At 40.5% G+C, this 17422-nt stretch overlaps 2 protein-coding genes and 1 non-coding gene across 7 annotated transcripts; 1 reads left to right on the top strand and 2 right to left on the bottom strand.

Moving 5' to 3' along the window:
• Positions 1-6288: 6288 nt before the first annotated feature.
• Trnat-cgu lies at positions 6289-6389 on the bottom strand. Its single transcript has 2 exons — positions 6354-6389; positions 6289-6324 (listed from the first exon to the last, which is right to left on the bottom strand). It is a non-coding gene; the product is annotated as a tRNA-Thr (tRNA).
• Positions 6390-8640: 2251 nt separating this feature from the next.
• On the top strand, positions 8641-15350 carry LOC116927967 (endosome/lysosome-associated apoptosis and autophagy regulator family member 2). 4 transcript variants are annotated; one of them, XM_032935020.2, is made up of 17 exons: positions 8641-8703; positions 8870-8935; positions 9043-9299; positions 9566-9666; positions 10907-11138; positions 11371-11500; positions 11586-11941; positions 12032-12451; positions 12527-12845; positions 12923-13122; positions 13204-13706; positions 13782-13926; positions 13988-14190; positions 14263-14448; positions 14524-14656; positions 14742-15056; positions 15138-15350. In XM_032935020.2, exons 5-17 carry the CDS (start codon positions 11043-11045, stop codon positions 15189-15191), a joined length of 3060 nt encoding a protein of 1019 aa, XP_032790911.2. In that variant the 5' UTR covers positions 8641-8703; positions 8870-8935; positions 9043-9299; positions 9566-9666; positions 10907-11042; the 3' UTR covers positions 15192-15350. The 4 variants fall into 4 exon arrangements, with proteins under 4 accessions (XP_032790911.2, XP_032790913.2, XP_032790912.2 ...); XM_032935022.2 differs by having other exon boundaries at positions 8689-8703; positions 10974-11138; XM_032935021.2 differs by having other exon boundaries at positions 8689-8703; positions 9378-9666; positions 10974-11138.
• Positions 15222-17126, bottom strand: LOC116927971 (WASH complex subunit 1). 2 transcript variants are annotated; one of them, XM_032935027.2, is made up of 4 exons: positions 16939-17126; positions 16213-16876; positions 15531-16150; positions 15222-15459 (listed from the first exon to the last, which is right to left on the bottom strand). In XM_032935027.2, the coding sequence occupies exons 2-4, from the start codon at positions 16835-16837 to the stop codon at positions 15334-15336; spliced, it is 1371 nt and encodes a 456-aa protein (XP_032790918.2). In that variant the 5' UTR covers positions 16838-16876; positions 16939-17126; the 3' UTR covers positions 15222-15333. The 2 variants fall into 2 exon arrangements, with proteins under 2 accessions (XP_032790918.2, XP_032790917.2); XM_032935026.2 differs by having other exon boundaries at positions 16213-17125.
• Positions 17127-17422: the final 296 nt, after the last annotated feature.

The following is a 17422-nucleotide window of genomic DNA, read 5'->3' as shown; positions in this document are numbered from 1 at the left end:
TCACGTAAATGGTCGGTCTTTGTTTCCATTGCTGGACTCCCGCATCACCAGGTGGTTTCCCTAAATATGGCGACAAAAATATGCAAATTTTGAAATCGAACTGAAAAATTCATTTCATTCTTTTATAACGGTCAACTATAGATAGAATGCAATAACCACAAGCCTATCGTAAAGCGCTTATTACATAAGGGCTTCTGTTGTTGACACGTTAACAAACACAAGAAGAGCTTAGTTTTTAGTTTGCTATTATCACAACGACTAGATAGATGTAGGCCTACATCAGATGGTTTTGACACTTGCTTATACAGTGCGTTATACAATGGTCTTCTTCCTGCTATTGTATATTTTATACACACAGCACGCACACGGCCATTCACCCATTAGACTTGAAGTGGGTGATGAAGGTTTCCTTTTAATTCAACGCGCGTGGGCTGCTGATATTGTCGGGAAAAGACATTGAAAATAAGACAGCACCGCCATCATATTTGGCCAATTTTCCAAAAGATTGCACTTAAAAATTGGGTAGCGTGTTACAATGTGCCAAGCCGTGTGTTTTGGGTTGTCTACGAAAATAATAACGCAAACACAATCTGTCTCCGTTTTTATTGTTTGAATAAAATTTCAAGGTTTATCTCATTGTGCTGCTTCACCCAACCACTAGCGGTAATATATGCAGCCTTTGTATATATATATTGAGATTTTCTATTTTATTTTTGTTTTTTACTCGTTCCGTTACATGACACAAAACGGACAACAGCTGCAGTTGATGCGCTCGTGGTGTATACATTTCCCCGCCCATATAGCAAAGACGTAACACACAAGCATCGTAAAGAACGTCAGTATCAAGGATTATATTTTTACAACAAACAAAAGAGAGTAGCTCTGTATAAATGTGGATTGCATCTGGTATTTACATCATTCCTTATATATACAGCAGAGTGATCTGCTATTTATATATGTGTGTAAGATATAGTAATAACTTCCATTCTTTTGTTATATCACTAACCCATCTAGACTTTGTTACGAGTAAGACCGTCCATGACATTCTATATGTGCACTGGATTTTAATTTGTTACTTTTTATCAATTAGTATAGTCTACAGACTTAGAAAACAAAAAGATGTAAATAAGTATCAACCGAATTAAGAAATGGCCGAGAGTGCAGCACATCTTGTGCGAGTGCGCTGCAACATCAAACGACCATCGAGATGTTCATTTCATTTTCTGCTGGCAGAGTTTGATATAAAGAAAGGGCGTGCCGACAGAGACGTCAATCGTCCGCTGATTGCGGCGGTCTCGTGCTGATGAGCGATGCATCACTCTGCCGGAATGATGATGATGGCCTATAGCAGGACATTTTCTCCTTCTCTTAATACAAGAACTAAAAAGAATTAATCGCTACGACATCTTTTTCTTTCAGCGTCTAAAAGAACAAGTTGGATGTTTGTCGATTCATCAGCCATTCGTGTAATAAAATAGGGTTTGATTTTCTACACGCCGCAGCGAGTCTTTCTTCAATCAATTCCTCTTTGACGACGATTTTGTTTGACGCCCACGAGCAAAAAAGTCAAATGTTTTTTGTTTTTTTTTCTTAACAATAAAACGTGGAAATGTTTAAAAAGTAATGGGTATGGCATAACGTAAAGGTAACAAGTTTTATGTATACAAATCCTCTTATCTCCGAGAGTGTTTGTTTCTTTTTGGGCTTTGGTCTCTGATCTTCGACATCGGGTTTCCCCCTCCACACATACACACGTTGTGTTACAGACACGTAGCAAAAGATTTATAGGCAAGATTTCAGAGCAACGAAAAAGTTTTCATGTTCCAAATCTATCAAAACAATTTTGTGTTTGCTATTACTCGGTTAGTGCCAAAATGTTCACTGTTTAAATTACAATATAAATTTTTTAAAATAATAAAGTGTTATTCTCATCCTGTTTATCATCCAATAGCACTGGATGAAATTAATAGAAATGTTAAGATTTAAATATAAATGCATTTCAAGTTTAATTCAGTCTACGTACTCATTAATGCCGTGAGAACATGTCGGCCGCTAATCCGAAATCCCGCCGGCACCAACAAATCTCAGATCGAACGTAGTCCTACTGTACATCTAATACCGTATAAACCTATATATAATCAACGCGAAATCCAATTACCAATCACGAACGGCAACCATTTAAAATAAAAGCGAAAATTAAGACAATGCTATATAGGCTAATACATAGAAATGAAAAACAAAAAATGGGAGCAAGGAAACTGCTCAAATCGGTCAGTTCAACCAGTTGTTGTGATGCAGCATTCCAAAACCTGCCCGCAATCTATAAAGCGAGAATGACCGTTTCCGGGGTCAACGCAATTAAAATCAGGTGTAGTCTGGTCTATATACATACCTTTCCTATATACAGGTAAGAATGGTATAGGCTATAGAGCTTTATATCATCACGTGCTGTGCTGTCCACGTTCTCGTTCAAAACATTTCCAATTGCAAAAAATTCAATAGACCGACAAAGATTTTTGATGAGCCGCTTTTCTTCCGTCCATCAGAAATTGTGTGGACTGGATACAAACATGGAAAACGGGAGACGTTTTAGTAGCAAAATCGATTTTGCCGGATAATAGGCATCAGTGTGTAGTCAACTGCACAAAATTTCGAGCCGTTTCTATGGCAACTTTTGAAATAAACTGAGCAGCCAAGTTTTTGAATTTGCATTCCTTCTTTTCGGCACGGCTATAAGACGCCGCTTCTAAATTGTGCGCTCGTAGAGTATTTCGTGAAAATTGGAGAGTAGAAAATAGAAATACACATATAGAAAAATCACTGGCGAAATACATTCTACCATCACTCAAATTTAACTGTATATAGAACAACATTCGCAATGAACGTATTATAAATGGTTACAGCGCTGCCCAAGTCCTTTTTTTCGGAATCGATAAAACCCTTTGCAAAGTGCGATTGAGTAACACTTAAAAGAAAAATTCGTGATGTATCTGCAATCAGAGTTCCCTACATAACTACACTTAAAGTCTCTTTTTTGTTACCTATATATAGTGTATGCAATCTCGTCATTTCGATCGATTTAAAAGACACGTACATTTAAATGAGAGTAAAGCGTCGTCTTTATCATTTCCCATATAGACGGGCTTCACGCAATATCAATCCTATCCATCTCTTTTTTTTTCTTCTTTTTTTCGTTCGTCTATTGATCCGATTTGACATCAATGCGACGTGGGCGCGAAAGGTCTATTCCCCTAGACAAAAAATATATCTAAACCTTTTTTTTTTTTCTGTATCTTCTTCTCGACACTTTTTTAATCAAACATGTCGTTCAGAACAAAAAGAAAACGGGAGTAGTTGACACGCACCCAAAAACAGAGGCCCCACGAAGGAAGCCAAGAATAAAACGAATCGTTTCAAAAATATTAAAATTTGTGTCTATTGTTTAAAAAAAAAACAACATAATCTGTGATATTTAAGACGAAGCAGGTGCTATATTTCAATCAAAACAGAAGCGATGAAGATCTTTTATGAATTCTTCACTTTGAATCATTTCTAGTCTATTTCCCGTACATCTGCGAATGATCGGAAATCTGTTTCTAGTGTTTCTCGTTCCATTTAAACATTCAACGTGAACTATACGTTTATAGTTTAAAAAAACGGAAAAGAGGAATAATTTGCTGATTAACAACAAGAAAGTTCGTTAGACTACTTCCTTTAAAAAAAACAAATCGATTGGCCTTTGCTCAGCCTTCGCAAGTCACCAGGTACATCATGTCATCCATTTCCCTTAATTCTATTTTATATCTTTTAAAATTTTTTATTTCGTTTTGTCAAGAGCTTTTGTTCAATTGACGACACGGCCTTTTTTTAGAGGAGAGCATCGAGCTTCTAAATCCCATCAATTTCACGTTTAATTGTGTAACAAAGAGGCTTCGTGCACGGTGCACAAGTCAGACGAACAAAACGAGAAAGGTCTATATAAAAATATACAAAACTATTATTAGTTAATTCACGTTAACTTTTACACATATATTACTGACGAATCCACCATTCTTGCTGACTATGTATTTATAAAAATATAGTAGTATAGTCTAAAGTAATGTTTGAAGTGTAGTATATTTATTGTTCCAGCACAGACATCCACTATAGTCCATTTCTTTGATATTCCATCACTAGGTAGGCTATGTATATATACAGCCGGAAGGGCTATTTGACGCAACCGGATAGAGATTTGTAGTGTAACATCTTCAAGTTGTACGTACAGTATATATATATCCATAAACTTTAGAAGATCTTAAAAAAGAAAAAGGCGGATATTCTTTGCCAGAAGAAGCAACAAAAGAATTTCGCACAAAATCCCAGCACAGAACGAAAAAGCAAAAAAAGCGAAACAAAGTCTAAAAAGGATATATAGACTTGTATATGTGTATAAAAGACGGGAAGAGATCAATGATGTCTGTGGGCGGCGGATGATAGCCGCTGTATACATGTAGAGCTAAGAAGGGACGATATCTATGGAGAGAGGCTTTTGGCCGAAAACGACGAGGATGTCGCCTGTCAAATGCTGAACGGGGTAAAAAAAAAAAAAGGGGGAGCGATCAGGAGCAGTAAGTAACAAAAAAGAAAAAAAAAAAAAAACTGCTATGTGTATTGGATGTACTATATAGAAGAGAAGACCCGTTACTCTCGTGTACATCGAACGGGCATTAGCCACGAATGACTTACTTTCTACTTTTATTTAAAAGGCTTTCCCCCCCCTTTTTTTTTTACTGCTTGTTATGTTGGATTCTCTTGCAGCTTTAAAATTCTAGTTACCCTTTCCTTTATAAGATTTTTTTTAAAAGATTCTTGAAGAGCAGTGTAAATTTGTATTGTCACTTGCTTTCATCCTTTATTCTTTCGATATCACGTGCCAAAGGATATATGCTGTCTAGGGATCTCCTGCGAGATACGAGCAGAGCAATTAACCTTATCGGTAACAAGGAGATCATTTTACAAAGGTAAATACAGCACAAAAAATATAATGTATACCTTGTTTGCCCTTTCCATCTCGGTGCTTCCGGTGCCCGAAGACATATGGGCTAAATATGGATATCAATATGTGTTTTTTAATTCGATCCCAAGATGGTGTCCAGACAACTTAATTGAACGACACATTGATCTTGATTCCACAACGGTGTTGGGACGATATTTTGCCAAAAGGATCAATATCCCACAACTCCTCCTAGCGATGTAGGGTCCAAAAAAAAGAAAGACATCTTATTTAAAAGAATCAATCGTTTTCTGACGGGCATCACGACCTGAAAGAAAAGAAGAGGTATGGTTGGTATTCGCCAAACAAAGAGATGTCGTAGAACAAATGAAGCATCCAAACCTTTTCTATTTGCTGATCCGTTACAATGGTCAGTTAGTTCTTATTGTGTAATGTTTCTAATTACTCGTTCCAGTGTGTGTTTCCTTTTTTGTTTTTCACAACGGAATTATCGGCCACCAAATTCAGCTGAGGAAAAAAAAAAAGGGACAAATTTAAATGCGGTCATTTGGAACGCTGCTATCGGGACAGTAAACTTGTAGTCTTTACGATTATCGGTTCTCAATGGATCCTAATGTCCGGATCTTCTGCCAAATGGTCCAGTATGAATTCAAGTCCTTTGTCAGATGTAAAAACGAAAGGATTTCTTTTACAGCCGAAAGACTAAACCAGAATCTTCGTCGCATTTCCATATCAAGAACTGATCATCGTACATCTGTAACAATAATAATAGACGGCCATGTTTGCAAATTTAACATTTCAAAGTTTTGCAGGGGGGTTGTCCTTTTTGTGGCTGTAGTCGTTTGTCCAGAGCAGACGACACAAAAATTGGAGGATAAATTTGTACATGTCCGTCATTTCGTTCTTTTTAAATGATTGTTGTTCGGTGCTGGCCGTTTTGTTTTCATGCACAGGTTGGATGACTTCCAATTCGATGAACCCTAGCCAAACTGGGCAAGCCAAGAAATGACGGCCAAGTGAACTGGAACAAATCTGATTGATAACTGAGGCATCAATAAATTTCAAGGATTTCTAAGCTGTATATAGTTATTGTTTCGATCCTCTTCTATTGATTGTTGGTTTAATTTTGATTTCTCCTAAATGCCTTTTTTGGCATTTAATGTCTATATTCTTTACCATAAATCACATCCATTTGGAGTATTCACTGGCGGATCTTTATCCGCCTCCACAAGTGTTTCTCTAATACGTCTCATAAATTGTCTTCTGTATGAATAGCGTTAATGACATTTAAAAGATGCCTCCTGAGAGGGTTGAACTCTCGACCTCTGGTTGTCTTTTACTATGTTAATTTACATTGTAATACGAGACCAGCGCTCTACCACTGAGCTAAGAAGGCTATATGTTATTAGTAAGTTTTCCTATAAAGTGATACCTGCTTAAGTACGGCCCTGGCGTTTTCAACACGTCGATAATGCTTTGATTCTAATTAAATTTTGTTTGTCAGATCATACAAGTCACATGGAAAATTCTGAAGATGGACTTCTACGGTGAACATTAACGAGCAGTTCATCCATAAGGAACATGTCCCACGCACATCGGACAACGTGCTGTCGTTTCCTGTTAATCAAAACCAGAAAGTTTTTCATTTTTCACGTAAGCAATGGATGCTTTAAGTTTAGCTTTAAGGTCTTCTTACGGTACCAATCCTGTGGGGGGTATACGATCATCGAGTCAACTGGGCACAACCCTACCCTTTGTAGGGCGTGCATCGTCCAGTTGACCAAGTTTCCAATTTAGAGTGACGTCAAATGAAGAGACACAGCCGAGGGCGTCTTTTGGGCCAGGAATAACCAGATGCAACTCGACATTTGTCTTTGAAAACTTGAACAACGGACAACCTATAATCGAAAATGTTGTGCATTTCTGCCTACTTTCTTAGCGATGATAATCTTTAAGCGACAAAGTTGGCTATCAAAGATGACGCATCAGCTGATTGCACCGTTCCAGAAAGCGGCCGTTTCCATTCTTTACACATGCCGGCGGATTAAGCAAAAGTTTTGCTTATGACTCGGTTCTGTGAGTTTATAATAAGCATCGTCCACTGACTACAAACCAAAGGGACTTTTTCCGTTTCAAAGTAGTCGTAGAATAAATCAAAGGGATAAAATGGGAGCAGAATGAATGGACTGCCCCTACGCTTTTTCCAATTCATTCGACGACGGTTGCGAAAAAAGCCTTTTCTTGCCGGCAAGGTTTGTGCAAACTATTTCCTAAAACAAAGAGTTAATGTCATGATTATCTTGGTTGTAAACGAACAAACCCGACCACTCGATAGTAGCCTATTATAGCGGCGTGGAAGCTTCACATCAATTGTCTTATACAGCAAAACCTAGTAATCAGAGCATTACATAACCATTTTTGGAACAAAGATTATTTCCCATGATCTTATGGAACATAATGTTTTGAATCCATTGTCTTAAAAAACAAAACAATTCGTGTTACTTGATTAAACAAGTAAAATGTTCTCGACCTTAATTGTCACATGCCTTTCGGAAATAGTACGATATCCTACATCGATGTGATGATAAGTTTCAATAAAACTTTGGAAACTAAGTTTGTTTTCTTGTGGTTTCTTCGACCCAGTTTAGGAGGCCAAAATGGCGCTCTTCTCCCCTAGTTTTGCAGTAGAGAAAACAAGCCATTCGTCTGCATTCTTCCATTTTGTTTCTGGTCTGGATTTTTCTGAGTTGGTGAACGCAAAAACCTTACCTACGAGAAATCTCAAGATGATCAGAGTTGTTAACAAGGACATCCAACTGGCCAGTGGTATCTATCAAACTTTAACAAATCAAACTTTAGATCAATGGGCAAAATCTGTTCAGCTGAAAAACAAAGCAAACAATGGAAGCCAATGGCTGTTTAATTAAATTGGAGGCTTTTTATTTTTCAAGTCTTACAACAGAAATTCCTAATCATAAAAAAATTAAACACTTATTTTCTTATAACTTTAAAATAGAATATGTAAAGAATTTTTATTCAGACTGTCGAACGAATCAAATGAATTGCAAAGATTCTATTAGGACGTGTTCGTTGACGTTTTTTTTTTAGATTGATTTTATCGTTCCCCTCTCATTTCAAATCCGGGCATTTTCTACAATGGTTTCTGGTAGAAAAGCTTCAACGTCAGCACGACATACACAAACCTCTCGTCAAGGCAAACAACGCAGATATACACACATCGCTCTGTCTCGTCTTTCTTTGCTTTTTGACGGTTTGATTGCATTAAAAGATCTTCTGCCCCGTTTGATTCCCTTCTCACATTCTCTGTTGTCTCGCTAGCATTCATCTCCTTTGCTCTACACGTTCATCAGATCGACGGTCGTATTCATCTGTGTTTTCTTTAGCGATTTGTTCCTAGAATCGTCAAAGAAGATAGAGACAATTTGATCCGAGAGGCGTTGCGACACGCCCCATGGCGACCAAACATTTTCTGTAGTGGTCTGCAACTTAAAGCTCAATTTCAAATCATGCGTTTAGACATTTTCGTTTCTATTTGTGTCTTTGTTGCCATCAGGTACGGCAATGGAGCGTGAGAAAGTAGAGTGCAGACTGGCAAATGATTTCTTGTGGGAAAGGTCTTACCTATAAAAAAAAGCGTTCGCAATGGATTGAAATGCTTCAACATGCGTTCCGTTGTTCACTGCACAGAGGTTAGTGAGTAAATCTCCTTTTTTCCCTCTTTTTCTTCCCTTCTTTTCCAATTTAATTTCAAGAATTCACGTGGTCTCATCAGTGTGATTGAAAACCCTTTTTTTATTTTGCGTATAAAACATTTTATTTCTTTTTTTCGTTTACATTTGTTTTCCTGTTGGGTAGAGTAAATAACGCCATCTACCAGTCTATAAAATCACTGTGACGAGATTGGTTTGGGGGCGGGAAAAGGTGAGATTTGCCGTTGACACGTCTGTTTTTGATCAATAATTTGATAGTTTTAATTTTTTTATGTTCCTGAAAATCATCATTTAATATTTATCATTGGTTCTTCACAGATCTGTGTGAACATGTCGTGGATAATGGTAAAACGAAGAACGAGAGAACGAACATAGAAAATTCGATATCCAGGATGAATTCTCAGTGATGCAAACCTATCTAAAAATAGAATGAAAATTCTTCTTCAGAAATATGACATCATCTCAACTACTCAAAAGAAAAGGCAGTAACATTATTGCTGGGTAACAACCAGCATTGACTGCTTGCTTGTTGTTGCCCAGCAATAATGATGTCACACATTCTACGTAGCTAGTTGGTAAATTTTCCTGACTATATTTCCTGTAATATATTTAGAGGAATATGAAATATGATGTTTAACTCTCTAAAATCTTAGGCAATCTGGCTCTTTAGTTGTTCTAACTTCTGTGCAGAAAATACCAAATGTTTCAAGTTTTGTAAGAGATCCAAAATTAGCTGTTTTCCCATTGAGAAATGCAAATAGCAACTAACACAAAGTTTACTTGACATGTGTCATATATCGTATGGCTTGGATAATCATTCATCTCATTTGCTTGTATGCAGAACTGCAGTGATGCTGACGGCGTATTTGTCCAGTCGCCGACCTAGGAATTCAAAATCCTCTCATCGACAGCCTTCAGCAATGGAGCTCGTCAAGACGAATCGTGAGTATGGAATTTAATCAATACAGCTATACTGATTCCAAGAAGGTTAAGCTGGTAGACGAGAAGAGCCGATGAAATGAGATTTATGTAGTTAAAGCCGAAACGACTTAGTACCTTTTGATTCCGGATTAAATGTAATCCGGATTGAAAAGAACGTAGGCAAACAAAATAAGAAAATAAAACAAAAAGCCTCTTTTGTGCTGCGATTAATGAGGATCGAGATCGAGATGCTTTTACCCTTTAGATTAACGGTGAAATGCGATAAAATTGGTTGCCTAAATGGATTCTTTACAGTTTTCCTCAGTCAGTTTTTAGGACATCAACTCGAGCTAGAGGATGATCAAAAATGCACTTTCCATTATTTATAAGGATTCTTCTATGTGCCTTTCTTCGTTGAAGGTTTGCATAAGCGATTAAAGAGTCCCTACAGTCGAGTCAAGATGAGTGTCTATTGAACCACCTGATGCCCTCATGCATTTGACTCAAGACCAATCGCTTGCCCTTTTGACGTTAACACTATAACACCCAACACAATTTCATCAAGACCATTTTTCTTGCCCCAACTCTAGTAGACTTTCAAAGCTGTCCAAGACGGGAAACTTCGCTACTTTATGAACAATACTTGTTCACAAAATCATCGTAAACAAGATTGATAGTGACACGTACTGCCCTTCTAATCGTATAATCGAGTTGTACGTGCTAGTCTCGAAATCCTTTAGGTTTATGGTGACGCAAGACGTACACTCTTTGGCTTAAACGCATCACATCCACGACCCAGCTTTTTCCTGTGTCTACCACCAATTTAAGTAATAAATCAAGAGGCGTGAGTTGCCTGTCAAGTAAATGGTTTTTAATCAGCGTTGCGTACTGCTCTGTCCGTGTTTGCGTGGTGAATGTTAGATGAGATCCCTGCGGAGGATGAAAAGAGGATGGTAGCGGGTAAAAGAATTACGGGGGAAAAAGGGAGAGTGGCGCTGTGACGTAATCGCGATCGAAAACGGGAGGAAAGGAGGCAAAAAAAAAAAAAAAATCCATGATGGTGGTTGCGCGCGTCGCTGATCGATAATGTTTTTGGGGAACGATCCGCCCGTTTCCCTTTGCTCGTTTCTCCAGTATTTGCTCTTACTAGGTCTCGGGCTTGCAGACCGCACAAACTTGTTGACCCTGTTTTTGACACACGTCGTTTTCTCAGTGAAGTCTGATCTGTCGAAACTAATGGTGTTTTGAATTCAATTTACAGTTTTCCAACCAGCCATTGTTCTCGTGTTTTTTTTGTTGTTTTGTTTTCGCAATCGTGGTTCCATCAGTTTACCACATCCTAACAGTGGAGCACGCCTGATAAAGACCCGAACAGCCACGCGAAAAAGAGAACAGCCATGGCCGGTTATTACTACTCAACGTCGCTGCTATTGCTCGTTTGTATTGGCATCAGTAGTCGTACAATTGCAGATAACCTGCCTACATGCCAACCCGTAAGTTATACCGTGGCCGTTGTTCCAATTTTCTCCATATTGTTCTTATTGTGCAATGACTCGTAACGATTCACGGCACTTGAACATGTACTGCGTGGTAGCGTTACATTGTGTGTTTGGCCTTTATTCTGCCTCATGTATTTAATCGATTTATTTTTTTTCCCCTGTTTTCCTTTTTGTTTCGACATTATTATCCATCTGCATCCTGCCTGATAACTAACCACACCATCAGCGTGATTTCCATTACGAGTTGACTGAATGCGACCAGACAGCGGCGGGAGGTCGCTGGAGGGTGTCTGTTCCTACAGCTGGAGTCTGCACTGGTGGAGCACCCAATGCCCCCGTTCGCCTTCAAGATTGCTGTAAAACAAAAGAATACGATAAAATAGCAACCTTGTATTACATAAAATACTAAGAACACTTTTGTTTCATATTTTGGGTTGGCAGCCTTGACTTGCAAATCGGGCGAGTACTTTGATCTGGAGTTGCTTCAATGTCACGATTGTCCGCCCGGAACGTACTCTCTCGGCGGAATGGTACGTCATGAAATTTGGGACCAACTTCCAGACGGATTCTCCGTTTTGGTTGAACCGCTCACGTCACGTTCCTCCTTCTCGATGCTGGAACGTGAGAGATCTTTCACCAACTGCTCCAAATCGGAATGGCAGACTCGAGGGGACTATATCGCTTTCCCTGGAGGTTCTTGCGTCGCTACCCTCGTCTATACAGTCCGTCTCATCCAAGCAGGAGCGTTGCGCTATACGTATCAATACCCAGATGATGACACTATCTTTGAATTCCAGGTATCTTTTGATTTTGATTGTGGATTTTTTTTTTTTTTTTTCATAGATTTTCAACCTTTTTGTTTCTTTTTTTTCTTCCAACGTGGACAGGCTCAGAATGAACTTTGCCAAAGCGTGTCGAGTGGTGGTGATGAAATCCGCTGGCCAACGGTCACGGAAGAAGGCAAATGGCGGACGAGCAAGTCCATTCAGCTTCCGGCTGGACTCAACGTACTCCAATGGAAGGCGATGGGTATTTCTGGTCGTCATCAGACGAAACCGCTACTCATCAAATCGATCGAAGTCAGCGGCGTGGCTGATCCAGCCGTTTCGACGGGTTGCACTCCCTGTCGTAATGGAACTCACGCACCGGGCCCACGCTCTCGTCAGTGCCAAGATTGCCCAACTGACTCTTATTCAGGCAGAGGGGCCACTCAGTGTACTCGGTGTGACGTCAAGACTTCATACGCTTCGCCGGGCAGCGGAAGATGTCACAAACGACCCCCATGCACCCAAAATGACTATTTTGAAGTAGAGACTTGACGCTTGTTGAAAAAGATGAAACAATCGATAAAGATTTCTTTTTGGGGTTCTGTAATTTTTCAGGTTCACTCAGCATGTGATGAAAGAAACAATACGCTTGTGACGTATCAATGGGTGGAGCCACGCACTTGCCGCGATGATCTGCCGTCGTCTGCCAAGTTGCCATCAGGTGCTGAACGCAGAAAATGCCCGCCTTGCAATCCAGGGATGCAGATGGATTATACAACTGGCACCTGTCGTTTCTGTCCATCTGGAAGCATTTCGGACGGAATACGACCCTGTCGATCATGTCCACCATCGACAGCGCCAAATACAGGATTCCAATTTATCTGGTGGAGCGCTCTCCCGGGAGTCATGTCTTCACGCTGCATGAGTCTAGAAGGTTACTTCTTTTTTCGAACTCACAACCCCAAATATCAAGGATTTGTCTTTATTGCTTTCTCTTCCGACGCCTTGCAGGCTACACCGGGACGGGCTGCACCACAGCCGCTGCTTGGTTGACATCTGGTGATCACCTGAGAACAGGGCACGGTCACGCTCCCGACTCGTATCTCATCTTGTCCCTGAAAATTGACAAGGGATTCCGCGCTGGTCGAGGCACTGTCTCATTTACATTCCAACTCGACTGTGAAGGAGATTGCCAATTTGTCTTCATGCAGGTAACTTAACTTAACGACAGCCAACTCAATTCTTTTAGCAAATCCCGATGAAATGTATTTTTGCCGTACCCACACGCACAGAGTTCTCCTGCCAAAGGGATTTCAGTGATCCAGACATGGAGTGGTCGTGCACCCAAGCAGCATTTTAGTTACTCGATACCGCAAAATGGATCGTATACGTTCAACTGGGCATTCCAAAAACAGGCCTGGTCAGATGATGCAATCCTGCCTTACAGCGCCACTGGTGTCCAGCGATTAAGGCTGTTTGACACGGACAGTGCCCGGATCGATAATATCAATGTAACCAACACAATGGAGGGAGGCGCTTCTGTCTGCCTCCCTTGTGCTCAGGGAGCTGACGCGTCCGGTTGTATAGCTTGTCCACCAGGCCATTACACTGAAGCGTCGACGACTCGTTGCCAGCCGTGCCCTGCCAACACGGTCGTCCTGGATCCAGGAGTGGTCGGTCGATTAGCCTGTGTCAACTGCGGCACTGGCCTTATTAGCGCCGACGGCAAAACTTGTACTACTGATTGTACCCCAACTGTCAACGGTACACGTTACGACCTCCGTAAAATCGGGAGGTACGTACTTCTTCATCAATGAAATTCAATGTTTGTTTTTTGGTTTTTTTTTTAAACATGTTGTTTATTTGATAGCACGTTTCACGAAGTGCGAGGCAGCTTACTTTTCACCGCTTCCGGCATGCAGTACTTTCACGTGTTTAATATCAGCCTTTGTGGCAAGGTGCCAGTCAATTGTGCCAACAATATCACTTTCCAGTCTGAGGGCGAGCCTAAATCAGTTGGTTTCGTTGTCCGAATTTTTTCTTGTAAACAATTTATTAATTCTCATCAATTTCCAGGTGAAAGCGTTAGTTTGCCGGACAACGTTGATTCCTTCTCAGAGTTTAGATGCTTCAGGCGGAAGCAGTCCTCTGTCGACACAATCAGTGACGCTAGGAGATCACCTGCTTGGCATCACAAACCAAGCGCAATTTGGAGATACGCGGGTTCTTGAAGAGTTCTACAATTCAAAAGACTTGCACGTCTTCTTCGGCACTCCAACGTAAAAATACCTGTTGATCGTTTTCGTTAAATATAATTTCCTCTGTTTATGTTTATTTCGTTGCACACGCAGGGCGACCAAATCGTGCCCGAAGGGAAGGACAACTACGGTCACCTTACGTTGCGACGCTGATCAACCAGGAGCTGGCCAGGTGACTCTTCCATCGCGCTGTCCGGATGGTACCTGCGACGGATGTCACTTTCATTTCCTCTGGTCATCCAGCACTGTTTGTCCCATTTGTGGCGCACAGGATATCAAGTTTGTCTAATGTTGCGAGATGGATTTATTGTCGTGTTTGTAACGCCTCCCTTTTTTTCCCCTACTCTTCTACAGGGTGGTCAAGAGTGAATGCATAGCGGGAGAGCAGAACGTTCATTACCTGGCGCCCAAGTATTGCCTTATGGCTGATGACGTGCCTGTCACCAAGAAAGTACCTTGTTCCACAGAAATCCCTTTTGTGGTGCAGGTAAATACTTAAAAGTTTGCGTAATGTTTAGTAAGAGAAAATGTGTACATATATAGCTTTGTTTATTTGCTGCCATCTGAAACAGCTGATTATTATGGGATGCGTTGGAACTGCCATTCTTCTGTGTCTTACTGTTTTCATTTGCTGGAAACGGAATCGTCGACTAGAATACAAGTACAGCCGTCTAGCTAGGCAACGATCGTCTACGCCGTGCAGCTCCAGTGGCAACGAAACAACTTCCAGTCTCAAAGACAATGGCAACGAATGTGAAACGGAATTGGTTGCTGCCGAGAGCTGCGCCTTGGACGACGATGAGGATGAAGAGGACGAAGTCTCGGTTACCGTCCCAATGAAAAGCTTTGGTCTAGTCAACAAAATACGTTCCATGACAGCTTACAAAGTACGTGTTTTTGTTTTTTTAACCTAATGTCAGAGCGATTTAGAAATTTGTCTAGTAACCATCTTTCCTTCTTATTTTCAGAGCGAATCGGGTAGTCCGTTCGAAACGATTCAATTGACGGAAGCACAATCTTAGAATGGAAAAAACGGGGGAAAGAAGCTTGTATGAAATTTACGATTTCTATATTTACTTATTCATTTTTGTGTAATTTGAGAAATATGGCTTGCAATTGTATGTCTTTGTAACTGCAACCGAAACAACAACAACAAAAAATATATCATTTCCAATCTTCAACTTCATCTGAGCTCGAGATGTTCGCAGCTGCTGGAGGAGGCGGAGGTGGAATCATGGCGGAGATTCGTTCCATCGGCCCTGCTACCTCTTGATTTTGACCAGAAATGCCCTATGAAATACGCGTGGTTTAAATTATCGCCAAAAACCAACCGACTGTTAATGTTTGAAAAAAAAAATTACCTTTCGCCGCATGGAAAGCTTGTTAAAAAGATCTACCATTAGATCTCCTGTGGGAGCTTGACGAGATGCTGCAGCTAAGGGTTTACTGTTGCTGTTCTGCTGCTGTTGCTCTTTAACAGCCTGAGTATGCTTGACACGAGCAGATGATTTTAGCTTGCTCGCTCCCCCCGCTTCGCGAATCGCCGCCATCAGGTTGGAGCGATCTCCCAATGGCACAGAAGGTTTACTAGTCGTTGGAGCGCTAGTAGATGCAGTCACTGATGGCAACGACGGGGCAGGAGGAGACGGAAGCGGTGGGAGCGAAGGAAGGTTTGGGGGAGGTGGTGGTGGAGGGGGCGGAGGAGGTGGAGCAGACGTAATGGCTGCCGGAGCGGGAGAATTCGTTGATGGAACAGGAACAGGTATGAATGGTGGAGGTGGAGGTGGAGGAGGAAGAGGAGGAAGAGGAGAATAGTTTGTTGTTTTGCTGTTTTCAGTTAACTGAGATAAGTCGGGAAGGGCCGCTATCAGCGAGGGAGCGATACCCGGACCAACATCTTCGTTATAGGCAAGGTCATCCGCAACACCGGGTAAATCTGGAAGGGCCAAAGGAAGGTCCAGCTCTGGAACATCTCCGAGTCCTGCAAAGTTTCACTTATGTAAACGCTAACGTAAAACAAATATATAGAAATTTCAGATCAACCTGGTATGTATGAAAAATTCAAAGGGTTGCTCCGTTCAAGCTGATCTCTCTGGCTGATGGACCATGGGGCGTCACCTAGTGAAGTGTCTGTAGACATTTCTGAGTCATGTTTCCTTCGCAAGGTAGATTTGGAACATTTATCAGAAAGTGATTGTCCTTGAAAGGCAAGATCTTCTGTGTTAAAAATCAAAAGCTCTGATGCAGAACCAGGAGGTGCTAATATTTGTTGTCTTGTTCCATTCTGATGATGTACTGGATAAAATACCATGTCACCATCAACCATAATTTCTGTATCATTGTTGCCAACTGTAGTTTTATTCAACTTCAAACTACTTCTATTGAAAATGCTTTTGCTGTTGGAGTGAAAATTTCCTGGAAATCTGGAGCTTGAAAATACTTTTGTTGCCTTGCGGCTGCCCTTGAGTCCATTAATTTTGGCCTGTGCAAGCTCTACTCTTTGGTGAATATTGTTGATTCTGGTTCGGCTCTCCAGAATTCTAGATGTCACTCGGGCAAAGATTTCATTTGAAATTTGATCCAGGAATTCCAAAGTATCGGCCATTTGTGTGATCATTTCTTGTGGCCGAAGATTAGAAGATACCAGAGGTATTTCGTAAACCCCCATTTCATTACAATATTTCCGTCTTTATATTTTTTCGGAAATCTTAAGGAGTAATAAAAGAAAACTAACTTATCGAATTAACCAAAAAAAAAGGGGCAACTTACAAGAATTACGACATTGTTTGTTTATAATTGAAGTGTTTTAACTTAGCCAATGCAGGCAGACGAACTTAACGATCCACCATTTAGTCGTTTACGCTCAACGATGCCAAAGTTGATTTTGGTTTAACGAATAATCAAATTTGACAATTGAGAATTGACATTTTGCCAGAAAATCTAAACAGAAACTGCCATTTAAAAAAATATGATTTTTACCATTTTCATTGTTTCACCCTTTCACCATGTTGTTTCATTTCGCAATAGCAACATTCCCTCTGCATTCGCCATGTTCAGTTGTTTTCTTGTTTATCAAGAAATTTTGTGGACGAGTTAACCAAAACTGGAAACCGACAGCGAAACGAAAAATAACCAACTATGATAAAACTTTGCGGTCCAAAAATTCCCCTCGATTCGGTTACATTGCCGTACTTAGTCAACTATAACCCGGTTGAAAACCATGTTTTAAAAGAAAAGAAAAAAACAGAACGTC

This window comes from Daphnia magna, linkage group LG7 (genome assembly GCF_020631705.1).
Source record: "Daphnia magna isolate NIES linkage group LG7, ASM2063170v1.1, whole genome shotgun sequence".
Lineage (NCBI taxonomy): Eukaryota > Metazoa > Arthropoda > Branchiopoda > Diplostraca > Daphniidae > Daphnia > Daphnia magna.
Note: the sequence above shows the minus strand (reverse complement) of the source record. Positions and strands in the feature narration are given on the sequence as shown.